General features: G+C 41.9%; 1 protein-coding gene across 3 annotated transcripts; it reads left to right on the plus strand.

The window, feature by feature from the left end:
• The first annotated feature begins 17,486 nt into the window (after positions 1-17,486).
• On the plus strand, positions 17,487-19,559 carry LOC147883475 (chaperone protein dnaJ 8, chloroplastic-like). Of its 3 annotated transcripts, none has more exons than XM_087399997.1 (5): positions 17,487-18,103; positions 18,200-18,268; positions 18,394-18,908; positions 18,998-19,199; positions 19,322-19,559. In XM_087399997.1, the coding sequence occupies exons 1-3, from the start codon at positions 17,837-17,839 to the stop codon at positions 18,568-18,570; spliced, it is 513 nt and encodes a 170-aa protein (XP_087256123.1). In that variant the 5' UTR covers positions 17,487-17,836; the 3' UTR covers positions 18,571-18,908; positions 18,998-19,199; positions 19,322-19,559. The 3 variants fall into 3 exon arrangements, with proteins under 3 accessions (XP_087256123.1, XP_087256124.1, XP_087256125.1); XM_087399998.1 differs by having other exon boundaries at positions 19,001-19,199; XM_087399999.1 differs by having other exon boundaries at positions 17,503-18,103; positions 18,394-19,199.
• The last annotated feature ends 288 nt before the right edge of the window (positions 19,560-19,847 follow it).

Genomic DNA, 19,847 nt, shown 5'->3' on the forward strand with positions numbered 1-19,847 from the left:
AGTTCAACTATCCAAAGCACCAATTCTCATACCTTTGAATTGGGGATGGAGTTGCCTCCTTGACCCAGTCCACCACTTGTCACATTGCTTCTCGAATTAGCCACTGGAGTAATGCAGTTTTTTCATGCGGATGAGCCTTGCACCACATTGCTAGATCAGGTCACAATGTTAACCTCTAGTGTGACTTTTGGATCATCATCCACAATTTGGATCATCGATGTGCTTGGCATCTTATCTTTGGCTTTTGGGCACTCATTCTGCCAATGACCCTCTTCCAAGTAGAATAGGCAATTCTTTGGTGGATTGCCACTACCACCACCACCTCCTCGTTCTGCAGCCATGGCCTCCTCTGCCGCCACCTCTAGAAGAAGAGTAGTCTTGGGGCTACAGATTCCCGATTGTTGTGCATAGAAGGCTCTTGGATCAGTAGACACGAGGATTGTCCATTGCTTCTACCCTTGTGATCTCAGACCTTGTCCATTATAGTGGCATTGGGATGGGGTGTGTGTATTGTACATACAAATGGTGCACCACTTTTCATTTAAACTCCATGTAAAGCACATTCCGTTGCTGAATGACCAAGATTTTGGTAGTGAATGCACCAAAGTTCCATTCTTCCTCTGCTTGGTGAGTGTCATCCAAATACCGAAGAGCTCCCTTTTCCTCTCTTAGAGGTCTTCTTCTCATCTTTGGCTTCGGACTCCTCACTACTATCTTTTGCAGAACTCTCATCTGAGATCTCGTCTTCAGGATCTTTGTCGCTGTGTGCTTTTTCCTTGATGATTTCATTTTGGATTTGCTTTTCCCTTTTAATATCTTGTGATGCTTAGCTGTTTGACCTTGAAGTGCCTCACCTACACGGACCACTTGTGCTACCACAACATTCAATGGCATTGTCAGTTTGTCTCCACGATTGCCACCACCGTCCACACATCTTTAGCCAATCCAGCAATGAAGTACTCGTTCAGCACTTCCACCGCAGGTTGCTAGGTGTGAGGGACACATTGTAGGAGTTGATAAAAATGAGCCACATAATCTTTGACATCTTGGTTGCCTGCTCTAGAATCCGCAATCCCGCGAAAGTTTGTAGAATTGTCTTCTCTTTGCCAAACTGCCGCAAGAATGCGACCTTGATAGCATCATAGGTTGCGAAGTGATCTGCAAGGTACTCCAATAGCCATCGTGATGTCGTCTCCTCCATAGTAGACATCCACTACACCCAGCATGTTGAGTGTGTAGATCTTGTTGAACTATTGGACATATGCGTCCGAATCGTCTCTGGCTTTCCCCAAAAATTTGGTGCACTTGACATTCGTTGTCATGATTGGAATTGCAATGACCAGCACCACTAAAACTACTCCACCTCCTACTGTTAGAGATTGCAGAATTGTGAGTAGACCTCTTGCCGCTGACCTCGCTTGCCTTGCGATCGGTGAGGACAATTCACTCAACACTCTCTAGCCACCTGAAATAGGACGTATTGTGGGAACCGACTGAGAACATCAGCTTGCGCTTGGCGGAGTGACCTCGCCACTTGGTGTGGGATGCTTCGTCTCCCACTAGGCATCACAATGCTCTAGAGTTACTCTGAGTGAGCTCTTTGGGTTGTATGGAACATCTCCCTGCTCTAGGAGATCTCCGCCAGTAGAAATGGATGCCTTAAATAGTTGGGGTAGCCTTGTTGTCGGCACTAGGGGTTCTAGAGGTCGTCGTGACCATGTTCGCATGCATGCTAATGGTTTGTTCCACTAGTCGGCCATAAAAATGTTGAATGTCCACATGCAAGTGCCAAATCTATTGTACCAACAAGCTGGCAAGGAAAAGTCACCAAACGAAGCGTCTTGCAGGTTTGTCTTGGTAGAGAAAATCTCCTTTTGCACCTCACATACCTGCTGGCTACCACTCATGGAAGATGCTCGCTTGCAATTTGGCTATAGAGACCGTTATGGGTCACAACAGATTCAAATGCCATGCTACCCAACAATGCAGGCATGAATAGGTTTGCATGGGGATACGCACTACCTACCCTGCATATGTAGACTTGGTAAAATTATGGTTGCCAATGTGTAATGCTCTAAGTGGAAGGCGCTACAGGGATACACGGATTGCATGCTCACCTGAATAGGAAATACACAGACACACAAGAACATAGAAGGAGACACATCTTTGCAAATACTTGAATGCATGAATAGATAGATCAAAAAGAGATGCTAGTCACACGAAATACAATGTGCAATTGCAACTACCATATTCGTGCATGCAGTTTCGGGTACTTATGCCCCTAGGATTCCATGCTAACCTCGCACACATTGTTAATGCCTTAACATCACTCATTGGTCTAAACATGCTATGGAATTTCTTTGAATCTAGTGATGGCAAGGGGGGACATCATGGATATGGCGTTATTATTAAGCTAGGTCTTTATGGACACCAGTTAGCATGCCCTCAAGATAAGTTAAAGGATGTCCACGATGTAGCAACATGGCTTGCATCTATCCTATTTACAAGGGCATAGTCAAACATACTATAAATAGAGCCTCAACAATAGCTTACTATGTAGAGCGTTCCATAAGGTGAAGGTGGATGAAGTAGATAGTAGAAACGGACATATGGTAACACCATTAAAGGGACACAAAGTTTACACAGCATATGGGGATTTTTAGACTACCACCTTTTTCTCAAAACATGACAGTTCTTCTAGTTTTGCAATGTGACGAGTGTGAGGACATTGCAACTGTGAAACAATGGAAGCTACCCCAAATTTATCACATACATGTTGACTATGTCAAAGAGACAGATAGTGGACTATAATTTGGGGAGGAATTTGATGACCTCATTCATGCACTAGAAGAGGAGCATAACCTCGGCATAACTTTGCTATTAAGATAAGGCTTGTGAGGTGCCAGGATTTCAAGGAGGAAGTAGAAGTGCAAGGAGTAAGCAGAGACAATGCAAGGCTTGCAAGGAGAGTGTGTCTCTAATTCTATCCACTGCGATGGAGAGATGCAAGGCTTGCAAGGTTCTAGAAGTCTTGCAAGGTGGAAGGATTGCACGGAGAACGCTTGCGACGTGCAAAGGGATTTGATGGCACGTATCTAATTCTACCCATGATGGTGGACGAAATTGGCATTCAATTACAACCATCAAGCTTACATGATGGCCATGAAAATTGGATTAATTGGAGTAAATCGGCTTAGTTAGAGGTAGTGGACACTTATAATAATGATCGTGGAAATTGGCCACCTTGTTGGCACTACCGCATTGTCTATTGAATATTGGGATTTTTTCATTTCAACTAAGAATTTTATATGCTTAGCTGGTTTTCACGTAGGAGAAATTGGCCACCATGTTAGCATTCGATAGGCTTAATTGGGACATGGACACTTATAATAATGATGGTGGGAATCGGCCAGCGTGCCGGTACTAGCAGTTACTATCAGTTAGTGATCACATGTGTGACTTCTACCTATTCCCACTACTAGACTAGAACAGCACTAGTTTTAGTCAAGACCCTTGTAACTTATGTTATCGTCAACTACATAGATTTGGTTATCTAACATAACCTAACGGTAGCTAGGAAAAATGATGGAGAGGAGAGCATTGTCTAGGAGGATTAGGTAGTAGCACTCAGAGTTCGTTTAAGATTAAGTGGGATGACTTAATTTTGCTTCTTTGTAGCCACTGAACTTGCAGCCAATTAAATAACCACTTGGCTTGCACGATGGATGACCATCTAATCCATCACTCTATGGCCTTCTTGGAATCTAGCGACTTAGAGTTGAGATAGTAGTACCACCCTTGCCCCTATGCGGGTAATTAGCATAGTCCTCCTTGTAGTCTACAACACACTTAAAAGGGGGTTCGGGGTCTTTCCCTTTCCCCCTTTCAAAATGAAGTGCCACGTTAAAGCATTTCTTGTAGTTCCCTTTAGTGGGCAGTCAGTTGCTCGTTAACTACAATATTGATCAAACCAACCAATTGCTCATCGATGTGGCTCAGTGGGCACTAGCTATTTAAGTGCCATGCAGCCTCGTTGGGTTTGAAATACTCCACCATCATCGTCTCCACCACCCTCATTGACTTGACATTCTTCTCACATTCTTCTACATTCGTCTCCACAACCCTCGTCAACTTCACACTACTTGACCCTCATCTCCTACTCAACCCTCTTGTTTCACCGTCATCTCCACCCTTTAAATCCACCAAGTGTTATGTCCCACCTCGAGCTTATTCCCTACTTCTTCCTAGCTATCTTCAAGGAAATGGCAATTTTCTCCCACAATGGTAGAGTGGGTGATATGTTGCAAGACCTTAGGTGGCCGAGCAATCTGCCCAATTCAATCTTTGTGAGATCCGTGTTTGAGTTTTTGCTACATCAAGCAATGGATCCATTCGACGATTGTCATTAGAAATGTTGAGTAGCTCACTAGTTGGGCAGAGCATTTTTGTCAAGAAATGGATTGACTTGAAGGGTCCCACCTAGAAAAGTTGAGTAGCTCACCAGTTGCGTAGAGCATTTTGCTAGGCATTTTTGGTTGGTGGGCTCAACCATTGTTGTGGTTGATGTGGACCACAATGCCTACATTATAATTCTAGCCATCATGGTGGTCATGTACCAACCAGTATCTGTTTGGAGTAGGTTTTATGAATACAAGCTTGTTAATATATATACAAACTTGTTATGAAATTTTGGTATTATGAATATTAATTTTAGTCTTATGAATACTGGCCTTATTTGAACAATCTCGATATCTATTTTAGGATTGTCCTTAATGTCTTTAGGATTGGCCTTAATTTAAGGGCTTAAAAAAATGCTTTGCATGGATAAGTGGCTTGTTACAATCATCACGGTGGTGGGCTCGACCATCACGGTGGTTGATGTGGGCCACTATGCCTATAGCATAATTTTAACCATCTTGGTGGTCGGGTGCAGTGCCACATGTTCCACATCACGAACCAACATGGCGGTTGTAGTAGGTCTTATGAATACAAGCTAATTAATATCTATAAATTTGTTATTAATTCTGGTCTTATAAATAATGTTCTTATGAATACTATCCTTATTTGGAAATCTTGATATTTTTATGGATACGATCCTATTATTTCCCTTAATGTCATTAGGATTGGCCTTACTTTAAGGGCTTCAAAAAATGTTTTGCATGAATCTAGTCTTTAGTTGGCTAGTTGTGTTTGACACGTGGGCCATAGCACCTACAGTTAAAAATTTAGCCATCGCGGTGGTCATGTGGAGTGCCAGGTGTTCCACATCATCAACCAACATGGCAATTGCAATAAGGTTGACATGGCCATGGAGGTGGTCTACCAAGCACGGCGGTTGACATGGTCCACCAAGAATCATGTCCATGGCTTCAAAGATGTGCGAGCAGTGACACGTGTAGGCCCCAACATGGTGGTCACAAAGTGCACTGGCATGCCACCACAGAATACACGTGGAGCACCAACATGGTGGTCGTAGACTGCAGTGGCATGCCAACACTCGCAATAGATCTGATGACGCTAGCAGGGTTGGTGCAATAAAGGAGGCTACAAAAATGGAGGATGGTAAAAATTTTGAGCTGGGGCCCTCCCTTTCACACCGAGAAAAAAATCCAGCAAGCATGTGCTCATCATGTGTACTATTCCACATTATCATGACCCACCCACCAATTTCATAATCTCGCCCACCAGCGTACATTGCAGTGCACCCCAAAAGTGGTTCTGCAATTGGCTACACCCGATCATGCATAAGCCTTTGAGTGGCACATACGTATGTACAATCAGACATATATGAGCTACATACTTTAAGACGCAACCTGCATGGCTCCACTAGGGTGTGGTGAGCTAGCATACCCATAAAAATCATTCCCTTATTCCTCATTTGAAATAGATAGAGAAGAGGCAAGATTCCGCATGAACCATTGCAGATTAGATTCTAGTAACCCCAAAACCCTCATCCATAGGAGCCTCCTTAGAAGTGGAACCCATATCCATCAAAATTTTACTAGCCATAGGTCTTGGCTTGAACAATTTCTTAGGTTGTTGCCAATTAGAAGAAGATGATTTCTTCCCAATTGCTACTTTATCCACTAATTTAGAAGGCATTTTAGCCTTGCTCTTGTCATTAATCTTCAAAGGGGCCCTCGTCCCCCACACACATGTATGCGCGCGCGCACACACACACACACACACACATTTTTCCTTTTTTTTTTAAATTCACATGTACACGCACACATCTCCTTGACTCTAACCCTTGAACCACCACTTTATTGTAACAGATTTTGAAAATCACCATAAAGGTGATTCTTAGAATAAAATAAAATTCTCCCCACTTTTCTTCAATTAGAATAAAATAAAATTCTTGTATTCCATCACCCACACACACACTCTTCCTTTCGTGTCGATAGAGAAGTTACACACACACAAACACACACACACACACACACACACTTTTTTTAAAAAATAGTAATTCACACACAAACACACTTCCCGTGTCTGTTACATACACCCTCCCGATGCCCACTCTTTTTTCCGTAGGTGTTCTTCTTCCCCCCGAAACCCTACTTGTTTTTAACCATTTAATTTTTCAATACTTTGGGACTCTTGTAAGTGTGGTTATGTAATTTTCTTTAATGTTAAAAATGCCTTTGTTTATCACTCTGTAATTCTAAACACCCATTATTAATTTCCTAGATTATGGTAGCTACCTTTTGGTGCAAATGTTAAATTTCGTTAGGGCCTCCTTCCCTTTAATTACCTTGCCTTACAACTCCCTTAACCACCCGTTTGTAGTAGACTTGTGTATAGCCCTTTCGTTTGTTAGTTAATGGATTCTTTGACTTTGTAGAAAATATTTTTTGTTAAAAACTCCCTGGTATTGGTCCTTTGTGGTGCTTAATAGGACTTCTAGAGCTTGTTATGCCTTAGCGGATTTAATAAGGTTTTCTTAGAACTTATACCCTTAACTAAACCTCAACCCTGCCAACCCTGCCCCCCTTCCTAAACTATCCCATAACCTCCTACATTACATACTCCTAATTAGCTGGCCACCGCCCCATGATCTTTTTACCTTGCTCGTCAGTTACAAGAACCTATGCCACCTACCGCTTGCTTCTCTGTTTCCTTTGGCTCACGACTCCCGGCTGAACTCCCCTTGCCCTCTCGTCTCCATGGATTCGTCTTCATTTGAGGTTTTCCTTTGCCCTGCTCTTTCTTTGCTTTCTTTATTCTTGACCCACTTCCTTGCGACTTCGCCTCAAATCACGTACTCTCCTTCCGTAGTTGTTTCACGTTCATTTCTAGTGCCTTTTTTCTTCTCCCTCAGTCCTCCGCTTGACTTGCTTCTTGGCTCCATGCTCTTTCTTGGCAGTTTTAGTGACAAGTATTTACCCCCCAGCTTCGTCTCCCACTTCGCTTTTTGGCAAGATCTCCTAATTGGCGCGACTTTGAGCCCTATTGCTTTCACTTGGTAGGTAAAAAGTGCAGCAATGCTAAGCAATTACAGTCGGAACTTATAACGTAGTGTTGTCATCTTAGCTTCTCCCTAAGCACATTTCGCTACCCTTGACCGTCAAGCTCTTATGTGCTGCTCTCTTTATTGCTCAGTCGTGCTCGCTTTTCTGTTGGCTCCCGGTTATGGCTCAGTCTTTCGCTGTGAGTAGACTGCTTGACTTGTAGCTCTTTGAGCTTTCGCAAGGCTCTGGTTCACCGCTTCTACCCTGGTCCCTCTTTTCTACGTGCTGTCCTTTCCCCGTTGCAGACTGGTGCTCCTCACAACCCTTCCCTTCTTGATTTCCAGGAGCTGGCTGCTCTCTTTTCCCCAAACGCAGCTTCACGGTCTCCTGCTTGCTCAGGTGACCGATGCCTTGGACCTTTAGCTCAGTTGGCGACCACTTAAGATCATTTGCTAATGCCCTGGGCACCTCTCTTTTTCGACCTTAACTTAGCCTACGTATCTGTGTGTGTGTGTGATGCGGAATGCATAGAGTTGACTGACGTCTTATATATATATATAATATATATATAGACTTACAAACTTATATTCATAATTTATGTCTTATGCTACAGATTAATGATGCTTGTTTTTCAATTATACGTAAGGTATTTGCTTAATTTCAACATATTTACATAATTCTTCTTAATTTATATGCATAATTTCAGTATAAATACTAGGCTCTCCGTAGGAAGCTCTCTTATATTTATGCAATTATTTCCCCCCTACTTTTATGCGCCCTGAATTTTATGTTGAGAGTTCACGCTCAACATCACGTGATCATATGTGCATAGCACTAACCTTATAGAGTGCTATAAAGGAAAGGGTTAGATCCCCTAACCCTAACCCTAAAAGGGTTTGTATATATTCTATTTTTTCAACTAAATCTAGTGTACAGTTAGTCATTTGTGGTGTGCTCTCTAGCTGTGCCCTCTCTCCTCATCTCCACTCTTCTCCTCTCCCCTCTTCATATTTTGTCATGGTATCAGAGCATGGTTCTGCCTTCCGTTGAGGCGCCATCCTTCTTGTGAGAGTGATTGTGAGATTGAGAGTTCTCTTGAGTGATTGTGAGATCCTTCCCTTGACTTCTTGTAAAGCCTCTTGGCTATTCCCGGCATCATTGCCACAAGCCTTGTAATACAGGTCAGATCTTATTTACTGCAGTTCTATCTTCACCGACGGTACAGAGATTTCACTTGGCATCTTCAGTGTATTTGCAGTTGATTCATACAGAGTTTTTCCAGGACATTTTTTTGAGTACATTGTTTGCACCATGTCGACTAGCAACCTCAATCTGGAGGCATCTGCTAAGTTAGACAACTCCAATTACGGTACATGGAAATACCGAATGGAGACCATTCTTGTGCTTCAGGACAAATGGGAGTATGTTGATGGATCCATACCTAGACCATTGGCCGATCCAGCCACCAGTAGCTCTACTCCATCTGTTGTCACAGCACCAGCAACGGGATCTACATCGGGATCTACATCTACACAAACAGTTTCCGCACCAGTAGCAGATCCTGCTATTGCCCGAGCTCAAGCAGAATGGGATAAGAAAGACAAGTATGCCTATCACCTGATCAAGCAGAATGTGCAAGATGTCATGCTAGCACAGCTCAACACAGTCAAGACATCAAAAGAAGCATGGGATATGTTCGCAGCTCTCTACGAGTCCAAGAACACATCCAGGATTCTCACCTTGAGAAACCAGATCAACCAGAGTTTCCGCAACAGCAATGAAACCGGTCATGCTTATGTACTCCGCATCAAAGACTACAACAATCAACTTGCAGCAGCAGGAGAGACTATGAATCCCGCAGAAATGGTTCAAGTAATCCTGAATGGACTAGGAGAAGGATATGAGAATCTAGTCCAGAGTATTGCCATCCAACGGCAAATTCCAACACTGGAAGAACTTCAGTCAGTTCTACTTGGTGAAGAACTCAGGACTCAGGCCATTCAAGCACGTAAAGGTCATTCTAATGATCAGGCATTCACAGCTTCAGACAGAAGCCGAGGCAAAGGCAGAAACAGAGGTAGATCATATCAGAAAAGTGGTCAAAATCAAAGTCAGAATCAGCATCAGCATCAGCAGCATCCTCAGCAACATCAAAATCAGCAAAGAGGAAATCATTCCAACCGAGGAAGATTCCAAGGACGAGGGAATGCATCCACCAATGTGTCAAACATTCAATGCAACTATTGTCACAAGTTTGGACACTATGAAAGAGATTGCCGCAAGAAGCAGTATGACCAAGGCAGTCAATCCAGCAGTAATCGAGGGAATTCCCGAGGAAGAGGAAATCATCGTGGTGGACATTCTAGTCACAGCCATTTTGCAAATGAACATGGCAATATGTTTCTTGCAAGTGAGGAATTGCATCAGACTGATACAATGCACCAAGACACTGATTTCAATCCCAAAGAGGATTTCAGCTATCAAGTCGACCAAGTGGAACAGGATCCTTGGTACATCGACAGCGGTGCATCATCTCATATGACAAATCATCAGGAATGGTTCACAGAAATGAAGCCATTAGAAGGTCAAAAGAATGTCATCTACACAGCAGACAATACACCGAATCCGGTTCAAGGGACAGGTGTTATCCCTATGAACAATTTCACTGGTGCAAAAGGATTAGTCAAAGATGTGCTCTATGTTCCGAAGCTCAGCAAGAACCTTTTGTCAGTAGGTCAAATGACGGAACACAACTACAAAGTCATCTTCGACGGTGATGAATGCACTATCAGAGACAAATCCAAAAGAGGTCAGCTAGTAGCAAAAGGTGTCAAGGAAGGACGCTTATACAGGATGCTAGCTACAATACCAGATCAACATGCCATGTCAGCCCAAATGCAACAGATGCCACTATCTGCAAAATGGCACAAGAGATATGGTCATGTCAACTTCAAGTACTTGTTAGATCTAAGGAATCAAAATATGGCAATTGGGATTCCGAAGCTACAGTTTCTTGGAAAGGTTTGTGAAGCATGCTGCTTCGGCAAACAAAAGCGAACCAACTTTGTCAGAAGTACCTCTCGTGCACGAGGTATTCTTGATTTAATTCATACAGATGTATGGGGTTATGCCCAGACCCGCAGCATCAATGGTTCACTTTATTACTTGACCTTCATCGACGACTACAGCAGATATTGTTGGGTCTACTTTCTGAAAGAGAAATCTGAAGTGTTTGCCAGATTTCAAGAATTCAAAGCCATGGTAGAAAACCAGACAGGCAGAAAGATCAAGGTCATGAGATCAGACAGAGGAGGTGAATACATGTCTTCAGCCTTCATGAACTTTTGCAAAACTCACGGCATTCGAAGACAATTCACATGTGCAGATACTCCTCAGCAAAATGCAATAGCTGAAAGGAAGAATGGGACTTTAGCAGACAGTGCTAGAGCAATGCTTAGTGAAAAGCATCTTCCGAATCAGTATTGGGCAGAAGCAATAGCTACAGCTAACTACTTGCTTAATCGGCTTCCTACCGAACCGATACAAGGAATGACTCCTTATGAAGCATTCACTGGACACAAGCCACGCATTGGGCATCTCCGCATATTTGGTTGCATAGCATATGCCCACATACATGATGATCATCGCAGGAAATTGGATGCGAAGTCACGCAAATGCATCATGGTTGGCTACAGTGAAGAAAGTAAAGCATACAAATTGTATGATCCCATCAACCGCAAAGTCATTATCTCCAGAGATGTAATCTTCGATGAGGAATCAGAATGGAAAACCTCGCCTACACAGGAGATAGAAGCATCGACTTCACAGTCATCTACAGAACAGGTTGATGAAGAAGAGCAAGAATTGCCAGCAACACCCCAATCAGTGTCACAGCAGCTCAGACGGTCTACTAGGGAAAGCAGACCACCAGCCAGATTGACATATGCTCAGAAAGGCAAAGCAATTCAGGTGGAAACCACCAACTATGCTCTTATGACTACCATCATGGCTACAGAAGAGCCAGTGTACTTCGAAGACGCAGTAGATAAGCCAGAATGGCAAACTGCAATGAATGAAGAAATGGATGCTTTGTATAAAAATAACACTTGGGAATTATGTGACCTTCCACCAGGAAAGAAGGCCATAGCCAACAAATGGGTATACAAAGTGAAGTACAATCCAGATGGCAGTATTCAGAGATACAAAGCCAGATTAGTTGCAAAAGGATTTGCACAACAATATGGCCAAGATTATGATGAGACTTATGCTCCAGTAGCAAAGATGGATTCCATACGGTTCTTGATATCACTAGCGACACTCAGTAAATGGAATGTGTATCAGCTCGATGTCAAGAATGCATTTCTCAATGGTTATCTAGACGAGGAAGTCTACATGCAACAACCAGCCGGTTATGTTGAACCAGGACAGGAGAACAAGGTTTGCCATCTCAAGAAAAGTCTCTATGGCTTAAAACAAGCACCCAGAAGTTGGTACAGCAGAATTGACAAATATTTTGCTGATCTGGGATACATGAAGTCCAATGCAGATCATACTCTCTACTACAAAGTTCAAGAGGAAGATATCACTATTGCACTTTTGTACGTAGATGATCTGATTGTGACAGGAAGCAAGGATAGCTTCATCCGAAAGCTAAAACAAGACTTATCTGCAGAGTTCGACATGAAAGATCTTGGACTTATGCACTATTGTCTTGGAATTGAGTTCTGGAGAGATTCAGATAGCACATTCATGAGTCAGCTCAAATATGTTGACAGTCTCCTGAAGAAGTTTCATATGGCAGATTGCAAGATTGCAGCCACTCCCATGGAACAGAGTTTGAAACTTACTAAAGATTCAGAAAAGCCTACAGTCAATGACAGATACTACAGGCAACTCATTGGATCTCTTATATATCTGACAATCACACGGCCAGATATTTGTTATGCAGTAAGCTCACTAGCACAGTTTATGGCAAATCCAAAACAGTCTCACTGGAATGCAGCCAAAAGAGTCTTGAGATACATCAGAGGTACAAGACAATTTGGGATAGAATACAGAGGAAGTCATCCACGGTTGCATGGATACTGTGATAGTGACTATGCTGGAGATCATGAGACCAGGAGATCGACACAGGGATATGCATTTTTCCTTGGTCAAGGTGCTATATCATGGTTGTCAAACAAACAGCCAACTGTTTCTTTGTCTTCGACTGAAGCAGAATATAGAGCACTCACTACAGGTGCATGTGAGGCTATATGGCTCAGAAGACTATTGTCAGAAACAGATTACTTTGATGAGTCAAAGCCAACAACAATATACTGTGATAATCAATCGGCTCAAGCATTGGCCAAAAATCCAGTATATCACTCCAGAACAAAACACATTGATGTCAGAGAGCACTTCATCAGAGAAAGAGTGTTACTTGGTGACATCACACTGCGGCATTGTGATAGCAAAGAAAATGTTGCAGATATCTTTACCAAACCACTCGGTAAAGAGCTATTCGAGAAACACCGACTAGCTCTTGGTTTGATGCAGAGGAAGGACATTCCCATTAAAGGGGTGTGATGGAATGTAATGCTCAGTCCTTCTTCGATTCCCCAGAATCATCATCTTGAGGGAAGGCCTACTTCATGATGTTGATCTTGAGGGAAGGTGTTGAGAGTTCACGCTCAACATCACGTGATCATATGTGCATAGCACTAACCTTATAGAGTGCTATAAAGGAAAGGGTTAGATCCCCTAACCCTAACCCTAAAAGGGTTTGTATATATTCTATTTTTTCAACTAAATCTAGTGTACAGTTAGTCATTTGTGGTGTGCTCTCTAGCTGTGCCCTCTCTCCTCATCTCCACTCTTCTCCTCTCCCCTCTTCATATTTTGTCATTTTAATCATGACCCTTCAATTTAATCAATTTAATCGCTCTAATGGTAGGCCAATTTTTTTCTTTCAGATGTACGTAATGACTCATTTAGATGCTTTATTAGTGTGTATATTAATAAAATATATGCATACTTGTGTTTGATTAAATTTCTATTTGTCTCCATTCATTCCTTTAAATTTTTGTAGGTTGCATTGATTTATTTTTAAAAGGCCCCTTGGATTCTTTCTCTAAATTAAAAATTCCCATTCATGCATTTATTTCCTTATTAACACGAATGCGTGGACAACCCCTCAAGTTGATTTTTTCCTTTTTAATTAATGCTCTCATTTATAGTCTTTCATGATTATAGATTACTCTCTATGTGTAATTTATTAATGAGTCTAGATAATTCCACCAAGACAATTTAATCTATTTATTAAAATTGTACTTTATTTTAATGATCACTTACTTTATGATTTTTTCTTGTGATGTCAACTTCTTAAAGCTCCCCTGTACGCTGTTAAATTAAAAAATTAACTAAATAATAATAATATAAAATGAAAAAAAGAAAAGCGTTACTTGATTATTGAATTAATTGTATGGTTCATTTATTGATGGGATTATTAAATCTAAACACACACATTGATCTCTTAACTAGCCTTTGGTCGGGCTAGTACCATACAATTAATTCATTATCATTGGATAGTTTTAAGCTTGATAATTCTTCATCTGTAGAATTTTTTTTTTCCAATTCTCCTATTTTCTTTTTTAACTAATTAAAAGTTGTTGATTGCAATATTGTTAAAGGATACTTCAATTTAGTTTTATTTATTTATTTATATTTTTCCAAACTAGTGCTTTTTTATCCAATTGGTGGAATTAATTGTATGGCTCATTTATTAATGGGACTTTTAGATCTAAACACACACACACACACACACACATACAATGTTAGTTTGTAAAAGCCATGCACATGTATGAGCAAGCACACAATCTAATTAGAATCATATTATTCAAAGTCTCGCATAAGACAATTGCTTTTGGAGTTTTCAATGAACAATTTCAATTCGTATAGTGGGTTTTGAGATTGTGGCAAGCTAGTTCAAGCTTGAAAGGAGTGCTTTGTGCAAATGTCTTAGAAGAACGACAATGGATTTAGGGGGATGTGATCCTAGGTATAGGGTGGAGTAGGGCACTACCCAGGGGGACGGCGGGGTGACATGACTTGGTGAGGGATAACAATAGGTTTAAGAAAGGAGTGGAAATGTGGCCAAATATATGAAATCCTGCTAGTTCAAATTTGCTGTAGGGGGGCGGCGAGGTGACATGACTTGGTGAGGGATAACAATAGGTTTAAGAAAGGAGTGGAAATGTGGGCAAATATATGAAATCCTGCTAGTTCAGATTTGCTGCTTCATAAGCAGCACATGAGGGTATTCTCTTTGACTGACGACAAATGCTCCAAGCAGTTTTTGACCAAATACCTAAAGCTTGGCATACAAACTCCATCTCTTTCCCAGATTGGAGGGCCAATCAGTGGTGTTTGGGTAAGACTTCAATCCATAAGCTATTTGCAAAGGTTGTATACTGCAGGTTGTCCCATACTCAACTATCAAATGCAGATTTAAATAGGAAATGGACCCTAAGGTATAGTCCACCATGTTGGAGGGATAGATTTCAATGCATTTGGAAATTATGCACAATGAGGAAGGCTGGGTTTCTTCTGTGAAAACAATCAATCAATGCATGTTGGTGAGAAGCAAACCAGTGAAGAGGATTTCGGTTGACCGAATGTGCCCTATATGCGAAAAATCTATCAAGGTGTTGAGGCACCTAATGTGGAACCATGAGGGGACATGCAAGGTGTGGTGAAAGACGGAGGCAGTGGTTTGCTAATTGGAGCTGATGACCAAATTCACCTCGGGGGTTGCACTACTAAAAAACTCCTCGACTAAAAGTTTTTCACCAATAAAACCACCCCTCTTTGCTTATGAACTAACATATTTTTCTCTAAAGTTGAATTAAAAAACCCCTCCTTTTATTGTAATCCTGCTTAATTTTTTTTGAAATTGGAATTAAAATACCCCTCCTTTTCAATGCATGTGGTACACTAAATTTTTTGGAGGTGAACCCCACAAGAGATTCTCCTAGGGTCGCAATGGATAGTAACGCTCATGGGAGACAAATACAGATTTCCATCCATGCTAGCTGTGAGCTAGCCTTATCTTCGAGCAACCATGATGTTGGTAGTTTGGAATGTCCATAACAGGATCATTTTTCGGCATGAAGTGCAAGTAGGGTTTAGAGAAACAACTATTGTGGCCATGTCAAAAATGTATACACGGGGCTTTAGTTGGGTCATTGGGTTTAATGGCCCAGTAGTTAGCCATGCCGTAGGCTCCCTTTTGGTTAACCTACTATAAGGCAAGTGTTTTGTAATCGCTGCAGGCCAAGGGCGGAGTGCCCTTAGGTTGACTCTTGTAAATAGGTCCGTTTTGTTGGGGTTGACCAACCCTTAATATACTTTACCCTCCCCCCCGAAAAATTGTTACATACTTTTGTGCAATTGTTTACCCCATTGGATTGAAAAGGCTCCTCGAAAAGTTTGCTTGAAGTAATCATCTTGGTAAAATCCTGACATTTGTATATAACATGGAAGTTCTGGAGTCTACTTCTGCCTACCATACTCACATGTTGTACCCTATATGTTCCCCTTCATAACTTTTATTCACATTCTAACATGAATCTAGAAATGGTACATGATGGAACATTAATTGCCTTGTGTTGTACACTACATAACATTAAATCTATGTACTCTAGGTTGTGTTATGTGAGTTGGATTTAGACTCATGTGTACTTCAAAATATTGTGCACACCCTTGCCACAAATAATTGCCTCATTATCTTTGTTTGAAGGATGGGTTTAGGCCTATTAGCGAGTGTAGTATCATTTATCATCTTAGTAGGATGCATGAGCAAGGTAGAGCTAAATGATCTTGTGAGTTTGTTGAGACATCCTCATGAGAAAGATGGACCTCGTGTTGTACATGATTGAAACGTGTTATATGGAATAATTGAGGAGAGTTTCAAGCACACAATTTTCTAGTGTGGATAGCCGTGAAAGGAAAAGGTGGGTTCAAATGAGCTTGGTAGCCAACTTGGTGTTGGTGTGAGAAGCTCTTTTGACATGACAAGGGGGAAAGTAGCTTGGACTGGTCTTGAATCCTCGTAGCCTGGGTTGATGTCCACCTTGTCTGTGGTGGCAACTTTGGCATTTCTTGGAAAGGGGACGCTCATGTCTAATGTTTGGTCTCCCGAGACCGAATTTCTATGAAACCCTTATGACATGAATATGCTCTGATCAAACAACTTGCCTTTTTTTTGCAAAAACACCTTCTATATATACATATATAAATATAAAAAAAAGGTAAGTTGAGTCTCATATCAGGCATTTTACAAAGGAATTCTGCGCTCATTAACTTTGTGACCGATAGCCCGAGTTCTCAACGTAATGAGTTCTTGCCTTGGGGTAAGTTACTAAGGGCCTTAGCACATGGATGGGGCTAGCATAGGTTTAGGATGGGAATCTTTTTGTCATCATTACTCCCATCCTACACCAAGTGGTATAGGATGGATTTAAAATGGGAGTAACCACTTTTTCTCCCATCCTGGACCATGGCCTCTAGACCCTAGCAGCAGAATGGGGTCCTCTTTTTTAGGGATTCAAAAACATGGAAGGATGACATGTGTCCTTGTCCCCATGTGGTCCCCACCTCTTAAACACATGAAATGATGGCATGTGTCCTCTTCCTCCTAAACCCATCCCTAGTTCTTTTTTTGTCAGTACATGGTGGGACAGGAATAGGATAGAAATATGCATGGGACCACCTGGGAGTACCTTTTCACATTCCCATCCTATTTCTTCCGATGTGCTAAGCCCCTAAGTGTGAACCGAGCTTGAGGGAGGGAGGTTTTAAAAGGCAAGGGTCCGTGGTGAAACAAGGGGGAGAGGATGGATAGACAAGGTCCAGGTATGAAAGCGCTTCCGTGTAAAAACCATCATCATCATTATCCAATGAGTACAACGTGCAACGTGCACGCTTTTCTTTGCTTTTCTGGCTTGCTTCGTTCCCACTGATGTTCGTGGCATCTTCTCCTCCGGATAAGCTTGCCACTTCCTCCTCCTTTAAATAAATTCTCCCTTCTCTCTATCTCCATCTCCATCTCCATCTCCATCTCCAACAGTCGACCTGCTACAATCAAATCAAATCCTCTGCCCTTTTCCTCTTTACTTCTCTTGCTCACTAGCCTCAGATCCTCTGCCCAATTCTGTCCTCTGCTCCTCTGCTCAATCCTCACACCCTCTTCTCAATCCCATCCCCTTCTCTTGCTCAGATCCTCTGTGCCCAACTCCATCTTCTTCTCTTGCTCACCACTCTTCTGCCCAATTCTCTCTTGCCCACCTCTTCCCTTCCCCCATCGCCCACAACTCAACGTCCTTCCTCCTCCACCTTCAACCACCATGGTCGCCTCCATCACCAGCCGCTTGCCCCTCTCTCGCTTTGCTTTTGACCTTAACTCCTCACTGCTTCCTGCCCCATCTGCCCTTGTGGGTCATTCCGCATCCACTCGCTCCTGCCGGTCCTTGACGCCCAGAAAGCAGGCTGGGATTGCCATGGCATACGTCGGCGCACAGGGAACTTTAAAAGAACCTCTTCACACGTTAGGGCTTGATACAGATGCTTCAGAACAAGATATCAAAAAGGCTTATCGGCGATTAGCTTTGCAGGTAGGGTTTGTTTGTCTCTTTATTCTTCCTTTCATATTAGTTTCCCAGTAAACGTTTTGCTTCGAGATTATACCCTGAAAGGAGCTTTACTTGCAGTATCATCCCGATGTATGCAAAGGAGAGTCCTGCACCACCCAATTCATGCAAATCAGCGATGCGTATGAGGTGAGTGTTGCTGTCTAATGTTACTTTGAGCCATTGAATGGGTCTCTTGACAATTACGACAATATTAATTGTACCTAATTTCTTGTGGAGACCTGCAACTTGCTCACATGTCCTGTGCATTGCAGAGGATAATGGAATTTGTACAAGGAACTGGAGGTTCACTGCAGGAATTTCCTGTGAATCCTTACTATGAAGGAATGATGGGAATCAATGACGATTCTTGGGAAGATTGGGAGGAATGGATGGGCTGGGAAGGAGCAGGAACGAGGGATTATTCTAACCACATAAATCATGCACTGTAACTTCAATTTCTTTTGAATATGTACAGATCCTGTGTATAGCCTACCGAATGAAATGACAGCTGCCCAGGAAAAGTGTGCAAAGTTAGGCTTTCTGAGGCGTCAATAATTCTGGCAGGCTTTGTAGTAACAGGCGGGAAGGAATCGTTTCATTGAAAGGGAGAACAAAAATGCTGAACCGAAACGTTTTGAATGCTTCCCTTATCCTTGTAAATAGATGTAATTGGTATTGGACATTGTTCCAATAATTTCCCATATCCTTGTAAATAGATATCATTGGTATTGGACATTGGCCGAACAATTTCCCTTCATAAGCGAGATTTTCATCCTTTGGCCTTGAGGTAATCTTGTTTAATAGATAGACTGCTGTCTGTTTGTTCCTTATGTATACATCTTTTCGCTGTGTAACATGATGCTCTATGCTTGTAAGAAGTGGTGGTCGCAACAACATTAAAGGTTGATCTTTGGAAGAAGCTCTTTGATCAGTGGGGATGATACTTTGGATGACAAGCTATCTCACCACTGTCCTGCAATTTCAAACGGCATAATTGGATGAAGCTCTTCGTTCATATATCAATAATTTCGTGGGCAACCTCTGTTACCACCGTCCTGCAAATTGCAAAGGGCGTAAGGTGATGAAGCCTCCTGTTGTGCATCGTGGATTAAATCCAATCTCTCCCGTGGTGTAGATCAAATTAGTTCAGTAATTGCAAAAAAAATTGTTTAATGAATGGGCTTTGTCTCTGTATCACAGGTAACCAGTGATAGAAAGGATTGCATCGAACCAGGCTTGTATCCAAAATTTTCAACCAAACCGATTTTATGATTAGCGTGGATTAGATCAAAGACCCATAGTGTACATCCAATTGATCCAGCAATTGCAACATGGATGGGGTGGTAGTCTTCTTCATGCATATAAGGTTAACAAATAAGAACAGGCTTTTTGTGTATCACATCTAACCAGTTTTAGAATAGATTGTAGTTACTTGTGATTGTATCAAATCAGGCTAGTCTTGCAACTGTGGATTGCATGCAACCTCGTTTGTTACGTTGAACCAGGCTTGTTTGCCAATCGTAGTTTTTGATTGGTCTTTGTTCTCTTCCTGATGTTTGCCAATGAAAGTAGTTTTTGATCGGCCTTTGTTCTTTTATGGGATTTGGCTAATATTGAAATCATGATTAAGGCTACTTGAAGTGGAAAATTTTCGGAACTTCTTTATGAAAGAACGTTTATTTGGTTCTTTCTTTGTGTAAATATTGCAAGAAGAATCATATATGCT

This window comes from Dipteris shenzhenensis, chromosome 28 (genome assembly GCF_047967505.1).
Source record: "Dipteris shenzhenensis isolate YYH24624 ecotype China chromosome 28, Dip_SZ_1.0, whole genome shotgun sequence".
Classification (NCBI taxonomy): Eukaryota; Viridiplantae; Streptophyta; class Polypodiopsida; order Gleicheniales; family Dipteridaceae; genus Dipteris; species Dipteris shenzhenensis.